At 43.7% G+C, this 18,588-nt stretch overlaps 1 protein-coding gene across 1 annotated transcript in view; it reads left to right on the top strand.

Moving 5' to 3' along the window:
- The first annotated feature begins 10,363 nt into the window (after positions 1-10,363).
- LOC149335869 (putative serine carboxypeptidase CPVL) overlaps positions 10,364-18,588 on the top strand; it is an 8,488-nt gene continuing 263 nt past the window's right edge. The window contains exons 1-4 of the mRNA XM_089554033.1: positions 10,364-10,425; positions 12,329-12,515; positions 14,155-14,485; positions 18,037-18,588. The exon at positions 18,037-18,588 is cut by the window's right edge and continues 263 nt beyond it. Coding sequence (XP_089410159.1) covers positions 10,364-10,425; positions 12,329-12,515; positions 14,155-14,485; positions 18,037-18,588 — 1,132 coding nt within the window. The remainder of the gene's footprint in view (positions 10,426-12,328; positions 12,516-14,154; positions 14,486-18,036) is intronic.

The following is an 18,588-nucleotide window of genomic DNA, read 5'->3' as shown; positions in this document are numbered from 1 at the left end:
AAGAACTTCACACGTTCTCATTACGAAAAAAAAAACACATAATTATACAAGGTAAAACTAGGAGGCAGGTGCATATTTTTGCAGTGACATAATTATAAAGTAAATATTTACAAGGCACATCGCAATAAGAAAAACACAATTATTCACAGATTTGACGGAAAAACAGGGACATCAAGAATTTCTGCATGAACAACCCTTTAATCATTCGAACGAGAAAGGAGGTAAGTTTTAGCATTTCTATTGAAAGACTTTTGGGAAACGGATTTCTGAATAATTTCTATGGCCTGTGTATGTTTATTTAGAAGACTGGGAATTAAATATGAAAGCATTTCGGTTCCATAGTTAGTCCTTACGAATGGTACTCTGTAAGTGACGTGTCTTAATTTATAAGGCGCGTCACTACTAGAGTTTAATTGAACATATTTAGTGCAATAATGTTTGAAATCGTTAAACACATAAGAAAGCAGTTTCAACTCAAATAATTCGTTAACATTTAGAATAGAATGCTTAGAGAAGTACAAACCTGTATGATCATTGTATACAAGGTTTTCGACATATCGTATTGCTTTTTCTTGTAATGTTATCAGCCTCGTGAGGTTAGTTTTCGTTGTAGATCCCCAAACAAGTAAACAATAACGAAGATGTGATTGAATTAGGGTGTTTTGTTCCGTGCGCTGTCTTTTTCCCCTGGTGGTGGTGGTGATCTCTTTTATTACTCCCAAAAACAAGGGACCAGTCCAAGGACCCCTTGCGCTGGCTTAGAGGAGGTCGGCGGGGATCCCTTGGGATGTCGTGGCCCCCACCGCGCGCTGGATAAGCTGGCGTTGGTCTACCGGCTCGGAAGTACGCAGGAGAGACTCCCACGTCTCTGGGGTGTTTGGAGTGTTTTCCCTTGTGTTGTTTTCTCCAGCGTGCTGTTTTGTCACCATGCTATTTTTTCCCTCTGCTGTTTTATGGCTGGGCTGTTTTTTTTTGTGCGCTGTTTTGTCGCATGCTGTTTTGCAGCGTCAGCTACACTGGCCGAGGTTGCGCAGTTCCGCGTGGGTCCTGGTGAGCCGTACTCATGCATGAGCAGCAAGTGAAGTCCTACGCACAGCCGGCGCGCCTCGGCGCGCGCGCTCCCCTTACTCTCCTTAAAATGATCGGAGTGTAAAACTTTGACAGCGCCAACGCCAATGAACACAATGAACGCCAATGGCCTATGGCTTAAATTAAATTGGTTAAATTAGTTTTTGAGGAAAGAAAATGGCGCAGTATCTCTGTCACATATCTCGACCGACACCTGAATCGTGCCGTAAAGGAAGGGAGGAAGGTAGGAGTGAAAGAAGAAAGAGAGAAAGAGGTGCCGTAGTGGAGGTCTGCGGAATAATTTCGACCACCTGGGGATCCTTAACGTGCACTGAGATTGCACAGCACACGGGCGCATCTTGCGTTTCACATTTGGTTATAAGGGACGCCGTGTTTAAGGTTATAAGGGACGCCTTTGTGTTTTTGAACACTTGCGTTCCCTGTGAGTGTGTGTGCACCGAGCGACATCGGTCGCCGTAATGTATCTTTGTTTTTGTAGAGGGACGGATGTCCCTTTTTAGATCGAAGGTCCAATAAACTTCTCTTAAGTGTTTCGCCTCCGTCGAAACGCGGCCGCCGCGGTCGGGTTCGATCCCGGGTACTCCAGCTCGGTAGACGGGCTTCAGCGCCATGTTTTTGCCACAACCTTGTAAATGCCAGCACCCCACGTACCTATAAGCACTATTTAGGCGTCCAGTGACCCAGGGAGTCCTTATGGGCACTTCATTTCTTTAAAATGATCGGAGTGTAAAACGTTGTCAACGCCAACGCCAATGAACACAACGAACGCCGACGGCCTATGGCTTCAGCGCCGCGTTTCTGGCGCAATGTTTTCAATGCCGACGCATGCAGCGCACACCTGTCACTACCGCCACTTAGCCTAATTAAAGCCCGATTGAGGTGTCCACTGTTACAATAGGGCAGTTATGCGCATTCCCACTGGTTCAGGTGTACACCGAGATGTGGACACCTCGCCCTCACCTCACGCTACGTATATCCTGTCATAGCAGAGCTAAGCCATTGGCAGTTTTTGTTGTGTGTTGTTCTTTCGTGTCCCCTCTTGAAGTTATTTCAGCAACATAAAAATAGTGAGTTGTACGTCAATGCAGACCCTTATGGAGGTTAATGTACGTATGCTTTACCCTTTAACATACAAGCGCTGTTTTCCGAGCGGCAAAAATTTCTCGACTGTTCCTTGCATTCTTTCTAAGATCTATCGCAATACGAAGAAAAACTTTGAACACACTGCTGTGAACCAAAAACTTTATCAAGCAGTGATTGACATTTTCCTAATCAAGTGTCCTGGACTAAGCGCAAAGCTGTCAGCCTTCTTGGAATCCGTCGCCAGGACCGCTATCGCCATGCTCCTAACACATGCTGAAGAAGCGACGCGCGGTTAATTTGGACGCCGTGTCGCAGCGAATTATGTCACTATTGAGTCGCGCGCATGACCTTAACGAAGTAACGGTTTGGCTTATTAGAGCTCCCCCACCGCCCTCGCTTCGTAGAAAGGAACACACACTTTGTGACGCACATGTGCTGAGGGAACACAACCTGCGTCTGCCTGAACCACGTTAATGGAAGGGATTAGTCTGCCATCCGCATGGCTTCTGTCTGCCTTCCTAGAAGGAAAAAAAACAAGGGAGTGGACAAGAGGAGCTCGTTATGACATATGTACATGACGGAAATCAACAGTCACCGAAACCGAGAGGCATACAGGGTTTTTAAAAAATATTTTGTGGCAATCATCAATGGGTACCAGAAGATTGGACAGCCGCCACTATAGCTGAGTTGGTAGAGCACCGGAAGTGAAATTCGGAGATCGTGGGTTCGGATCCCACCGGCGGCATGTGGCTGGTTTTTCTTCTGCTTTCTAATCTAATCAATTACCTATAAAATAGTTACCCTATCAAGCTCCCATTGATGAGGAACACAAATTATCAAAAGGACCCAACGTATAAAGCGAGTATTGCTCAAATCAGCTGTTATGCAAAAAGTTTAAAGCGTGTACGCTTGTCGCGCACATCACCAAATCCGTCTACATTTAGCATATTAGTCGTGAGTTTAAATTGCGGCTCCTTTCCCGCTTTCCTTAATTGTTTACCCCACAGTGTGGTCCATGTATAGAACTCCTGTTTGACTGCTGCCACGCATACCTTACAAATACTTATTTCCTTAGAAATACTTATGACTTTTGGGCCGCCGCGTGTTCTCTGTAGCTTTGGCTGAGCGAGAGCACTCGTGACTCGAGTTGTGTTATGAATCAAAGTGCAGAACGTCACCTGGCCGGACAGCCTAGGGTGCTATTTTAGGCTTCCCAGAATTAAGCGGTGCACTGCGAACGCCCCAAGCAGCCCAGATAATCGGCCCAACCCTTATAAACATGGTCTATAGACAGTCTATAGACTTCTTATTGACTCTATTGACTTCCTCTAGATATTGCTTTTTGTCTATTCATAGACTATAGACTGTCTATAGAAAAAAGTCTACTGAAGAGTGCATGGCCATAAATCTATAGATTGTCTATAAACTGTCTAGCATTTGTATTGCCTATAGACTGTTCTCTAGGATTTGTCTATAGATAGTCTATAGAATTTTTAGACAGATGTCTATAGACACCCTATACACTGTCGAAAACATATTTTGTAAGGGAATATTGAAAATGAACGGTTTCACTCTGGTCCTTTGCAGGAACGGCCTTTGCAAGACTGGCTTTTACCAATGCATTTCCAATATTGGACCGATTAGCCCACAGCTGGGGGCTGTGATCTTTTTTTTACACGAGGTACACCGCCGCCGACCAGCGATCATCTACTCTCCTCGTGTAGCGCCAGTACTATCCAAGGGACGCAATGTGCCGCGCAGCGATGTTAGCTGCGCGGAACGTGTGGACACGTGTTTTCTACAGTTCTCGCTGCGAGAAGTGTGGACACTTGTATTCTCAGAAGAGTTGCCCTTTACACGAAGCTGCCGAGAAGGCACCGCCACCGACGCCAACGCAAGAACGAAAGAGGAAATCGTATTCGCTCGTGGACGACGACATCCGCAATGTAGTGACTTCCTCACCACAGACATGAGATTAGACGTTATCTGTGAGGTTGCTCCTTGGAACTACCAATCCAAGGGGGGGGGGCACCGGAAGATATGAACGGATTCGTTCATGCATTCAGAGGGAAAAGTGTTGGTTGGTTTGGTTTATGGGTTTAACGTCCCAAAGAGACTAAGGCTATGAGAGACGCCGTAGTGGAGGGCTCCGGAAATTTCGACCACCTGGGGTTCTTTAACGTGCACTGACATCGCACAGTACACGGGCCTCGAATTTCGACTCCAAAGAAATTCAGCCGACGCGGCCGGGATCGAACCCGCGTCTTTCGGGCCAGCAGCCGAGCACCATAGCCACTGAGCCACCGCGGCGGCAGAGGGAAAAGTGTGGGGACCTTCTTTTTTCACTGCCACAATGGAAATGCTGGCGTCAAGATCCCAACGCATTTTAAAACGGGGCTTATAATACAAGGACGCATTCCATGGCTATGTTTTGAGTCAGTGTTGCAATCTGACTCCTTTCAGCAGCCGCATTTTTTTTCAAATACAGCGAATAATAGGTCGGAATTTTTTGAACGAAAACCATCTCCTGACTTTCAAGCGTCGGACCTCACGTGTATTTCAAAACGAAATTCCGTAGGCGCACTCGAGAAGTTAACCCACAGAAATGCGATCACGGAAATGTTTGAACAAACAGCATCTCCTGACTTTTAGGTGTCGGACCTGACGCCTATTTCAAAACCAAATCCCGTACGTGCACTCGAGAAGACGATCCACAGGAATGCGATCACGGCTTCACCTAACCGTAAATAGAATTATTACAACCATGCGGTGATAGCTCAGTGATTAGACGCATTAGTTTCGTACCTGAATGACATGGGTTCAAATTTTTGCCCGTCCGTCCGTCCGGCTATCTACGTTAAAAGGTATCGGTGTCAGTGGTATTTGAACCCATGCCATCTCATGAACCAGATCATGTATTCAAGCGAACAAAAATTTGCTTTTTTGCAAAGCATAAATCACGACGAATAATCCCACTAAGCGACATCATTTCACTTCTGCCATAGAGAGCTTTGTTATTGCTTCAAACGTGAAAAGCTGACATTAAATAACTGAAAAAATTTTCAAGAGAAGCTAACCTTTTGATAGAACGGCTGAATCTGGGACCTTTAGAAAGACCCTGGTATGAAGCTTTGCAGCCGGCTCATTTTATTGCCTTCTTCTAAGATGTTTCCCTGATCAAAAATCCTCAAGCAACACTTTTTACTTGCGAGACGAGTTGTGGATGATCTAAAGCACCATCACAGGCAAAAACGACATTAAATAGGGGGCATAGGCTTTATACACTTCCGATCCCATTAGCAATTGAGAGATGCCAGAGGTGCTCCGATATATAGCTGAGAAGCGAGCAATCGGGCCTGAAAGCTTCTGATGAAGAGTGTACATGGCCGTATGACTGCACAGACACGTGTGACAAAGCAGATGTCTGTCCATGCTAGCTGCCTCTCGCCTCCGGCGAGGTACCAATGGGCATCCAGTACTTTCAAGCAGGTTGTAGCATCTATATAATCTGACATAAGTCATGACCACTTAGAATTTGTCGTGCGTATTTAATGAAATGACGAAACCGCGGCGCGATGGCTCAGTGGTTATTGCGTTCGTCTAGTGACCTGAGGGATGCAGGTCGATCCCGACCTCGGCGGTCGCATTTTAATGGAGGCGGAATGCTAGAAGCCTCTATACTATGCGATGTCAGTGCAGGGTAAAAGAACGCAGGTGGTCGAATTATCCCCAGTCCGTCACTGCAGCGTCTCTCATAGCCTGAGTCACCTTGGGTCTTTGAACCCCATAAAAACAAATCGAGGGATAAAGATCACCTTTCTAGAACAATTTAGTTTGGTTTCTAGGGGTTTAACGTCCCAAAGCGACTCAGGCTCTGAGGGACACACGTGTGCAGAGATAGAGTGGGCATTTTTTTTTCAGTTTCTCTTACATTATTTTTTCCTTCGCGCTGTACAGGTCAACATTCTCGGATGATTGACTGCAGAGAACGGGTCGCAAGAATGGTTCTGAGGAAACCAGTCGGGTCGTTACTTTCAACATTTATTTGTATAATATACCGCATTCTTGTGATGAATGTATTGCATATTCCCAGCCTGGAAAGCTAGGAAATAAACTAAACTTGTAAGTATATACATCATCGTCATTTATGAAGACCATGTGGTGACCTTTTTCAATGGTTGAAAACTGTGCCTATAGACAGTCTATAGACGATGGGCTACTGTAGGTTTAGTAGAGAGAGGTCTATAGACTGTCCACAGACAAAGGCATATAGCATTGCTAGGCCATACACCTATAGGATGCTCATAGACAGTCTAGGGACCTGTTGTCTATGAACCTTTTGCCTAGACTTTTGTCTATGGACTGCCTGTAGACAGAAATCTACAGGAAGTGTACGGCCATAAGTCTATAGATTACACTTCAGTAGACTTTTGTCATTAGACTGCCTATAGAGAGATATCTACAGGATGTTTATGGCCATAAGTTTATAACGTGTCTACAGATAGTCTATAGACCTGTGTTTATTAGACTTTCAGTAGACAATTGTCTACGAACTGTCTATAGACAAATCTATAGGAAATGTATGGCCAGAAGTCTATAAATCATCTATAGACGGTGTATAGACCTGTGTCTATTGGCCTTTCAGCAGGCATTTGTCTATAGACTGGCTATAGACAAGTGTACTAAAATTGTATGGCCATGAATGTAAAGACTGTCTAAAGACTAGTCTATAGGATTTGTCTATAGAAAGTCCATTCAATTCATAGACTAAAGTATATAGACAGTCTATGAGCTGTCTAAAAAAAATTTTTGTAACGGTACACTGCTTCGAAACAATAGGAAGTCACTGAATATTTGGGCATGCTTTAAAACGCGCTTTATTTTGTGTCTCACATAGATATACACACAAAAAAGCAGCAGGCTGAGCGCCATTGAGAAGTAGCGCCTAGAAAAAAACCTGCCGGCGTTCTTTTTAGTGCCTGGAGGTAAAGACAAACAATGGTTTCCTTTTGACTCTCAACTACCCCGGTCAACACGGTACCAGTTACGTTGACCATTGTATGCTGCAACCGCAACACTGAATACAGGAAAGCAGAGACACATGGCCGGCGATCCCTTCTTCGCTTCTGTTATTTAAACTGATGCCACGAAGTTAGGCCGACAGGATAGAGGTAGACAAATATGAACGTCGCTGGCACGTCACACTACAAGCTGGGCCTGGCCGAACAAGTCGGCCATCGCTCCTATATCCGACAACGACCAGCGGCCATAAACCTCGCCTTACATAAGACGTAGGTTTGCAACACAGGCGTAAGAGTTGAAAAGTAGGAAGGTAGCCAGAAGTGCTGACATTGTAGGGAAGAAGGGGACAAGCAGTTCCCGCAGCGAAGCACTTCAGGGCTTCATTCCTTCGTTCAAGACCAATAAAAACATTTTGCTCCTTGACTGCATTCTGCCTTTTTTGTGGATGTTTGTTTACTTCTTTTGAACAAAGGACATGCGTTTACGCAGAAGAACAAGCTATCTAATCGAAGTTAGTGCACGGCTGCTTTACCTTTTGGACACATGCATGCTATATATTAGCAGCACTGATTTCTTGACAGTCTCGCAAATGAACAGCAGTTCACACTTGGTAGCGAGGTGCTGGAAGTGGTAAGGGAATACGTCTCCTTCGGGCAAGTAGTAGCCGCTGATCCGGATCATGAGAGGGAAATAACTAGAAGAATAAGAATGGGGTGGAGCGCATATGGCAACTTCTCTCAGATCATGAATGGCAGTTTACCGATATTCCTCAAGAGAAAAGCATACAACAGCTGTATCTTACCGGTACTCACCTATGGGTCAGAAACGTGGAGGCTAACGAAAAGGGTTAAGCTTAAGTTAAGGACAACGCAGCGAGCTATGGGAATAAAAATGATATGTATAAAATTAAGAGACCGGAAGCGGGTGGAGTGAGTAAAGGAACAAACGCAGGTTAATGATATCCTAGTGGAAATTGAGAGGAAGAAATGGGCATGGACATGACATGTGATGCGAAGGCAAGATAACCTCTGGTCCTTAAGGGTACCGCAGTGGATTCGAAGAGAAGGCAAGCGTAGCAGGGGGCGGCAGAAAGTTAGGTGGGCGGATGACATTAAGAAGTTTGCGGAGATACGGTGGCCGCGGCTGGCGAAGGACAAGGTTAATTGGAGAGACATGGGAGATGCCTTTGCCCTGCAGTGGGCATAGTCAGGCTGATGCTTATTTCGTGAGAATTTCGTGCGTTGTCTCTGACATTTAGCAGATAGACTAAATAATGTTTAATTGCACTTCTGTGAACAACAAGCCGTGCAACGTCATTTCTGACATTATAATAATAAAGTCGATGGGACTCTGCATACTTGCTAACCTTTAGAAGCTCTCGCCAAGCTCCCTATCAGCATGCTCTGGATGCGCATCAAAGAAGCGGTGTGTGGGTAAAGTTTCAGTCTGATCGCAGTGCAAACTATATAATAGCAGAGTTATGTGCGCATGCCGCGCCACCTAGTATCAGGATTTGGTCTCAGAATCTGTCAGTCTAGCTACAATTCCAGACGCTAGACAGGGACGGGTGCCATTGTCAAGGGAAAGCATATAAAGGAGAAAGCATTTGTTGTTCTCAAGACGTGTTAGGAAAATCAGTTGAAGCTTGTACTTTGAGTGAAATGGTGCCTGACGTGACGCCTTCAAGATGTCACGGCGTGAGCACCATCGCAAGAAGGCAGTGAAAAACATGCTTGCTTGTGGATGACGTTTTTCGCCGAAGACAGACAACCGATGTCCGGCTTCAAGGTTAGCCCGGCCTAGGATTGCCACCTGTACGGGATTTTGAGGAACAGTCCCGACTTTACGTACTAGCACTACTACGGCACCCACTGCAAAGGATTAAAATAGAATAAGATATAAAAGAATATAATTTGATCGAAATTGAATCGAATTAGAATGAAATTGGAATGGAACTTCAATGCTGTTGCATTACTTGCACATAAGTTTCTTGAGTGCCCTCGGTAATTTTTACCTTTGCCGGCCGTGTCTGCTGACAGCCTCAGCCGGCCCAACTGTTTATTTAGGCAGGTACTCCTGAGTGAGTGTACCCGCATTATGGTTACTCCACTTTGCTGTTCCTACTCTCTGCAAAAGGCTTCACTGCAAAAAAAATTTCTTACATACCTAACCTAATTACTCTGATTTATGGTTTGGTTTACGGGGGTTTAACATCCCGAAACAACTCAGGCTATGAGGGACGCCGTAGTGCAGGGTTCCGGAAATTTCGACCACCTGGGGTTCTTTAACGTGCACTGACATCGCACAGTACACGGGCCTCTAGAATTTCGCCTAAGTGATAATTCCTGAAAGCATAACTTCAACTCGTAAACAGGTAATAATGAAATTTCTGATCAGCATCAAACACATAATTTTGTTGTTTTTTCTTCTTTTTATTTTATTGTGTTTTGTTTATGTCCATATTCTGCCCCTTACACTGGTGGTATAGCTATAGATGAAGCTGCAGTAAGTAGAAACAAACAGACAAACCAAAAATAAAAAAAAACAAATAAGGTCACCAGCAGAAGCGAAACGAGACGCATTAAGATGATTACGCGCGTGATAGCGGAGATAAATCGCCCATCCTCCCCACGTATGCGAACACTAAGGAGACGAGGCAAAAGGAAGGACGCTGCGCATTCCGACGCTATTTTTTCTAGTGTTTATTTTTGCAGTGTTTAGCCCTTAGTGGGTACCTTGGCCGGATAACTTCGTCCTGAAGCCATTGACTTTTATGACGTTGGTGTCACGTGACCGAAAACCACTGTCGGGTGTGTGGAGGTGAGTGAACCTGATCAGCCAGTGATAAAGCTGCCGAATGCAGGAGCGCTCAAACAGCTGCGTTGTGAGCTTTAGCTGGGGGTCAGGGCATGCGTCAGAACTCGGAAAGACATCTACGCTGAAGAAATCGCAAAAAAATGCCAAATGGCTATCTGAGAACGCTCCAAATGTGAGCGTTAGCTTTGTTCTACCTAGTTTTGTATATGTTAATGATTTACGAGAACAGTTGCTCACAACCCTTTATTGGTTCATCTCAGCAAACATAAATATTAAAAGAAGAAAAATTATTGTATTAGTAAGGTACCCCTGAAAGCAGGAAGGCACAGAAGCTCGACAGGCCGCGGTGACTATGAGGGCATCAAGCCTTTGGGCGTGCGTTGTTCTCGTGGGTAGCCTGCAGCTATCTTCAGGGTAAGCCCGCGAAGTCTCTGTTACTTGAGAATGTTTAATGGAAAGCAGCCAACGGCGACTTTAACTAAGGAAAGCGTACGAGAGTGCTAGTTTCCTTTTTTATAGGAGTGTTGATTAGCGTGGAAAAGTAGTCTAATTTTTTTATACTTGATAATTTAACAGAGACGTTAAGAAAAGCAACGGCATGCCGCCAGAGGAATTCGTACAAAGTGTTACAAGCTGAGTCACAGGCATGTTTCTTCTTAATAATAGCGGTCTGAAAATTCATAGTAGTAGACACTATCGAATATCGCACAGCGCATGGTTCATAACCCCTTTTTAAAGTTTCTTTTATCAGTAGTGAAAACATAGCTAGGGCAATGCATTTTCATCGTCGTATTTATAAATATAAATTTAAAAAGTTACACCACTTTCGCCCTCTAAAGAGGAAAATTTCTCCAAGTAAATGGTTCTTTGAAAGCTAAACCTTTCACTGCTAGCGTTCACTGCTTTCACTGCTTTCACTGCTAGTTCATGATAGTGTTCAACTTGCGCAATTTTTTCTAAGTGACGATAAAATGAATTACGCAAATTCGCTTAACTAGAATGCTTAATGGGAATCAAAACTCCCTCTGCAAAGCTAAATGAATTTGACTGGTGAAACTCTTCATTGATTTCACGGCACATGTTTTGGGAAGGGTAGGAAATTCACCGTTTTTTTCTGCTAGCTTTTTGTTTTAGTTGGGTGAATTTCGCTTGTTTCCCTCAGATATACTCTTGGCAGAGTGCGATCGGGTTCCACAAGTCTGTGAAAGTAAAAAAAAAAAATATTCAGGGACACTTATATTTGGTTAGCTTGGTTGAAAGTTAGAACACTAAAAATTTTACGGTGTACCTTGCATTTCGTGTTTTACACGACGCTGCCATTGCGTTAGGAACGTTTTATACATCGTTTAAACCAAAGTTTGGGCAGCTATCTTTCCATATTTTTTTGACATAAACAGTATTACTCATCACTGCAACGACCTACTACCAGTTTCCTGACTGCATAAAATTTATAAATATCAACTATGCCACGAGTTCACAGTACTAAGAATCGCGCGATGCTGCGTGTTTTCTGATTGCTGAGTTGAGCGTTTGAAACATTTTTTTTTTCAGAGCATTCAATGCTGTTCATTTAACCTTTTTTTTTCTTCGGTGACCGAAGAAAGCTTTACACAAACAATCAAAACAAAGTACTCCGTTTTAACAGCTGCTTCTTGCCACTGTTGCATTGTTGAACTGCGAAAGACGCAAGGAGAATGCATAAAGAAAAAAGTTTTTCTACGTCAGCCTCAAAGGAGCACAGAGGACGACGCCATGCAATATTTTTTGCATTTAAAAATGCTGCTTTGTGTCGTCCTTACGATGTCAGTGTTTGTCCGGTAGTAAAAGCCATATTTATTCTAAATGCAATTAAAATTATCCGGCCACTGGAATTAAATTCGTGACGCGCACACCGAACAGAACTCCATGATCATGATTGTCAATTACATAATGGCGCAGCCTTGCCTTTGGTATCCGCACCGAAAAATCTGTGTCGGCGAGCTTCAGCTTACTAGCCAAATGAGACGGTGATCGCAATACTTGTGTTTCATTTCTGGCCTTTTCTAGTTGATAAGAGACCCAATAAGACATTGAGTAACTTCAATTTGTTGTCAGTGTGCCTGTACTAAAGACGCCTTTTGAGGTATCAGGTGCTCCGGGGAAGCCCGTAACCACGCTATTGTAATGGAATGAAATAGAAAAGATCTGAGCTTTTTTGATGGGTAACACGGCAAATATGCCTTGCCCATTTTCTCCGCCGTGTATCGTACGCAATCTCGAAAACATACATGCATTTATGCCATAATGCTTGCTCACTGAAAAAAGTTATGTCACTCAGTTCCAGGGACCCGAAACCTCTGTTCCTAACGCCCTTGATTGAAGCATGTAACTTCACGGAAGCAAAAAGTAGAAGCAATGTGACATTCTTCAAATCACATGGAATTAACGCCAGTGCTCACTCTGGGTACATAACTGTTAACCAGACAGCAAACAGCAACCTATTTTTTCTCTTCATAGAGGCCGAAGTAAGTAGTTTCGTATTTTTTCTTGTTTCGTTTCCCTTTGCATCAAAAAAAAAAAAAACTCAATATGCGCCCGTAACATGCGTTCATCAACACCATCATCATCATCTTCGTCGTCAGTTCAGTTCACTGCAACTTAAAGGCTTCTTCGCAGAAATGTCATGTGAGTCATGTTTAATTCAGATATGAAGTGCCAGTTGCAAATAAATAAGAATTGTATGAAGCCAGCTCATGGCTGCCATGAGTCGCTAAAAGCCCGTGAATCTTTTGACGCAACGGGTTTGCACGTGCTGTATTTCGCGTTCGTGCTTTTTTTATATCTGAGCTACTGCTTTGCACCATGGAACATCAAATGTAAAATTTCTTTAAAATCTATTCGCCGCCTACAAAAGAGCCCAATAAGAATTATTTCCTGCTTGAAACGGAGTGGTTACTAGAAAACTAGAATGTTTTACTTGATGCGTGTACTTCCACTGGACTTAGTTCATATATTAAGTGCAGCTGACATGATACATAGAATGACATTACATGATGACCTTCTGCAGTTAATTTTCTATATGCTCCCAAAGCGCTGTTCAAGAACTGCTGCGAACGGCTGCTTTAATTTACCGGTCGTTAGAAATGCTTACGGTCCAAAGCTAATAGAATTTCATGGCACTTTCATTTAATTTTACACCGAAAGACGTGAAAGGAACACAAAATTTTTCAGAGGGATATCGCTATAATTAGACAAGTGTTTTGCACATTAGTGATGCAAATATAGGAGCAATGATATGGCACGTGACCTATGATTCATTCTTCGTTGACGGCCTCAAGACCAGCCGCGCGGGCTTCCACACTTTTAAAAGGTCACTAAGCTCGCATAATACTCTAGAGGTAATCGGCAATAAAAGCAAGTGGTCTATTTCGTTGAGCAAAGAAGCTTTACGAGAGCCCACCGTCCACGGCGGCCATCGCCGAACTCAGCAATGTAATAAACAGGTGACGCGGTGTGCTAGGAACTCGGTATGTGAAGTCACTGTGCGTGAAAAGAGCTCGATCGGCAAGTCACTCACAAAAAGAAAAAAACTAAAAAGATTCAGTTTAGAAGTGTCTGCTGCACCCACAGGATTAAATTTTTGAGGAATTGTGGCTTGGCCCATGAGGCATAGGTTGCAAAAAAACAAACCAAATTACGTTCTAAACTGGGTTTACGTTGCCCATTTATGGCGCTCAAGAACTACTAACACTACAATTATTAGTTCAAGATAGTTGCGCATCTCTCGAAAAGTGCATGTGTTATTCGTTTGGAAATGCGGGCACTTTCAGAAACAGCGCTTTGTAGAGCAATAGAGAAAATATCACTATCATGCACTCTGAATACTGTTCTCTTCTCATGACATGTACAAAGTTTTCCCGAGCAGTGTCGTCCTAAATTCGGTTAAGTGCCTCAAAATAAGCCTCAAAGATTTCCTTCTGTTCACTGCTAATTTTTTACTGTATCGAATGCGATTACAATATAGAGTATATCTACTCTGCAGTGTTATCAACACCACATGTCCAGTGCGCTTCGCTTGTTTTCATAAATCGGATGCAAAATTATAGCATCGGTCGACATGATCACAGAGTGCTTGTAACTCTAATGCTAGAATTAATCTTCCAGAACGAACCCTCTTCAGCACCCCTCATGCTTTGGACCCAAGGTGGTCCGGGCCTTTCAGCGCTGTTTGGTCTGCTCCTCCAGAATGGCCCTTTGGCGTTCGAGCCGCCAAACAGTATGCGAAGAAGGGAGTTAACGATTCAAAAGAACATGAATGTAATCTACCTTGATGCACCGGTAGGCGCCGGATTCAGCTTCACGAACCACACCTCTGCATACTCAAAAACGCTTCAAGATATCACAAAGGATATCAGAGAATTCTTGAGACAATTTCTGCAGCTGTTTCCTGAATATCAGGGGCGAGAGTTTTACACCGCCGGAGACTCCTATGCAGGTTTGTATATTACTGAAGCTGTTGATTTTTGTTTTCAACACGTCAAGTGCCCCTCAGCAAGAGTCTTACATGAGGGGTAAAATCTAAAGTCTAATCCTGAAAACCTTAGGAACTGTAGGTGTTAAGCTGATCTCTGTCATAGTATTAATGTGTTTCTTTATACATAAGAGAGTATCATACATCAACTATACTTTGGAACATAATTTTAGCAATACGCATGCGCGAGGGCGTCCAAAAGTCTCAGAAAAAGGGAAGGAAACTGTGGCTTTATGGTGAAAGCGGGTTACGTCGTCGATGGGACGCCCAGCGGAAACTGGGTTGCCTAACTGCGTTCAGCTCTTTCTAGACTTTTTTTTATCATATGCACAACCAAACCTTACGTAGTGAATTAAGGCTCTTACTGTCAATAAAAGAAGCCTTCAGAACGACATAGGCACGGCAAGATTAGGTCAAAATGGCTCCGCAGTTTTTGAGTTGCTTAAAAAAAGTATACAATGAACGCTCAAGAACAACTTTGCGCTGCACAAGCTAAGCCATCGCTCCATGTTTCTAATTTAAAGAATTTTTTCTCACACTCGCGATCCGCGATAGAGAGAGAACAGGTAAAAGGGGATCCTCGACCACAGAAATACCAGTTCGGCATCAAATATCAAGACAGGACGGCTGTTCGACGTTACTAGCGGTCGGAGGTATTTTTGCTGTCTGTTGTTCACTTTGAGTCGAAAAAACATTAGAGCATGTCAAGAACTCTTTGCATTAAAAAGCACCACAAGAATAATGGTTGCAAATCATCAAGCACAACCGCTGTCACAGGTGCGCTGTCACTGGAGATGGTTGACAGACAAGTGTACGCGTGAGAGGCGGAGCAACCGGGTGTGACGTCACGTCAAAGCACATAAAAGCCTAAGGCCAAACAAAGATGCGCAGAACCGAGAGCGACGTTGGACGTCGAGCTGCTGGCTGAGGAATGCGAATCAATCCAGTTAGTTAAGCATTTCCGCCACCCAGCTATCAATGATATCTGTCGCGTCAGACGATGAACGTTGGGTGATTTTTTCTCGTTTTCTGAGCAGGAAGTCATCCTTGAAGTGCTGCCCGCCTCAAATTTCAGTTTACGAAGTAACAACTTGATTGAGAAAAATAGAAACATCGCTTAAGAAATAACATAGTGAGCTTAGTGTGAAAATCAGCATGCATGTCCAATGTTAATTCAATCGCATATGCTTGCAAAAATTTTCACAACTGACAAACCGCCTAACTGGCTGCTCATGCAAAGAGCAGTCGTATATTTGTTCATGGCATGAAAAGTTAATGTTTACGTGAACAAATTACAGGCACAAACTGTCAAACTGACCGGTATACTCGTGTCAATGTTTTACGCCTGCCTTTTAAGTAACCTGAAGTGCAAACTGGTTCCGAAATCTTTATGACGTACTCTCTTGATGCCATCATTAAGAATTTGAGAAATTGTTGACTGAATTTATGCACTCAATTTCACAGTGTTAAAATATACTATCCCAATTCCCTTTAGCCTTGAAAAATATAAAAAAAATATGTGTATAATACAGCAAGACACTCTTGAAGGCGCGCATTTCCACAGGCTACGAAATACTTAGCTAGGTTTTAACACCTCGCTGCGCACCCGCTGTTTGTCTCGTCACAGTTAATAAACTGTCGACACACTGTTTTTCATTCATACCGAGGTTAGGTTACCTAAAATCCACACTGTCAAAAGCATCTTTCAAGACGCTGTCCTCAGTAGCGCACTCTGCGGAGCTGTTTTTGCTTTCCGAGATTTGTGCTGCGTGTTTTGCTACTGTGATCGCAACGTCACATTTGCATCAAACAAGTTTAAAGCATCGCAGCCGGAGTGGCTGGAGCACGAAGGTGAAATATGGCACCTGCCAAATACGTCACGTGATCTACCGACGTTGTTTTAACTTGTACAATTTGGCAGGCGGAGAGCAGCTCACCAGATTGTTAGGAAGCTGACGACGGTGGCAGGTGGCATTTACATGAATGATTGGTAGCGAGAGGTTCCTCGGGAATAGGCAACCCGGGCATCACTAGCCCCACCGGTGGGTGTGCTTGAAATAGCCACATGCCGGGACAGTGGCGAATCGCTTAATGGCTGCACCACAGCGCCAAGTTTTGTATTAGGACTCCCAGCGAGCTATGAATCTATAGTAGACAATGACCAATTCTGCATACATGGGCGTTAACTCATTAACGCTACCACGGTATAACCTTAAGCCCCCTTTCTGGCTTATTGAAGAATGCGAGGAAGGTGCACTTTTATAGCTCCTTTATCTAAGCCAGGCGATAGTGACTTTGAGCCGGAATCTGGCAAGGGAGAAAGACAAAATAACACAATGAGGAAGCCGAAAACGGACAGCCAAAAGAGGGAAAAATTACTAGCATGTTACAAGAATAATAGCTGCTTAAAGTAGGGCAAGATATTAACAAGCACACATAAGTTTCTTCAGTTTCGGTCTAAGTATATGTTGAGTTTAGTACGCTATGTTACTGCCGCCATTTCAATGGAAAGAACTTCACGGGTCTCGGAAACATTGCTAAGTTAATTACCTGAGAACACAAGCAAAAGGAATACGTCACCCGAAAGGTGTTCAGGAGTATCATTATATGGTCCCGGTCACTATCTGCTCTCTGACCTATTGAATAAATCTGTATAACTTCGGAGCAGCACAATGTAGAACTCGTTTTCTCTGGACTGTTACAGAGAACACCAACTGTTCAGGTTGTTTTTCTGCGAATAAGCGTAGATTACGAGTGCTGAGCTGAGCTTTGACAGCCTCCGTGGGCTTAGTCGGAAAGGCTAGATGAAACTTGTACGAACCTATGTTCTCTCTTCAAAGCGTGCTAGTAAAATAGCTACCAATATGGAACGCGATACGATCTTTTTTCGAATGTGCGTTGCAGAAGCTGCTACCGAAGCGGTGACGTCATTTTCTACTTCTACTCTGTGCAATAATTTTTAAGCGCGCTTAAAATTGAGCATGTTTCCGAGTCTGGAAAGAATTGCAGACATTTTTAGTTTTTACTTTCCCCTTCCATCTAATCTTCCTACTCTTCTGTTGGCCACCGGGGTGGCCGAGTGGTTATGGCACTCGGCTGCTGACCGGAAAGACGCGGGTTTGATCCCGGCCGCGGCGGTCGAATTTAGATGGAGGCGAAATTTTAGATGCCCGCGTGCTGTGCGATGTCAGTGCACGATAAAGAACCCCATGTGGTCGAAATTTCCGGAGCCCTTCACTACGGCGTCCCTCATAGCCTGAGTCGCTTCAGGGCCGAAGTGAAACCCCCATAAACCATAAACCATAAACTCTCCAGTTGTACAGATTTCAGGGTACATTATATGCTTCATTGGGAATTTGACAGTTTGAAAAAGAGGTGTAAAAGAGCCCTGTTTTCAGTGCTTATTCTAATATCGTTCTGTGCTATGCTACAGCTTAAAACGGAATAATAGAGGACCTTTAAAAAATGAAGAAAATATTAAACTTGAGCTATGCTGTTTTTTTTTTGTTTTACAGCTCGCTACTCCGTTGCTCTCGCCGAGGAGATGTTAAGAAGTCCAAGCCCCGACGTAAACTTGTCGTTCGAAGGAACCATTGGAGGAGTTGGTTTTCTTGCACCAATCTTAGACTTGGCGGACTCCAGCGACTTCCTCTTTCAAGCATCGATGCTCGATACAAATGGATATACTACCTTTAAACACCGGTTTGAGATAATAAGAAATCTCATCGCAATGCCCAACATTTCTTACCATTACGCAGCGATAGGCATGTTAGCAACCACTATATTCGCTTCTGAACCTAAAACCCTTTTTCAAAACCTAACCTTATATAATAGTCACGCAAGTCCTCTTTACACCGAGAGGCCATTGTCTATGATTGCCTGCTTCGTATTTGTAAACAACACTGAATTTAAGCAAGCAATTCATGTAGGGGGGGATACGCACCTTCAGTTTGCCAACCCTAACCTTCTTATAAGCCTTTCTGCTGATTTCTTAGTAGATATACATGAAACTGTAGAATATGTGCTAAACCGGACAAGGGTGCTTTTCTACACTGGTCAACTAGATA

This window comes from Amblyomma mixtum, chromosome 7 (genome assembly GCF_055824585.1).
Source record: "Amblyomma mixtum isolate Tamu chromosome 7, ASM5582458v1, whole genome shotgun sequence".
NCBI classification, from domain to species: domain Eukaryota; kingdom Metazoa; phylum Arthropoda; class Arachnida; order Ixodida; family Ixodidae; genus Amblyomma; species Amblyomma mixtum.
This window is presented reverse-complemented; position numbering and strand designations above follow the sequence as displayed.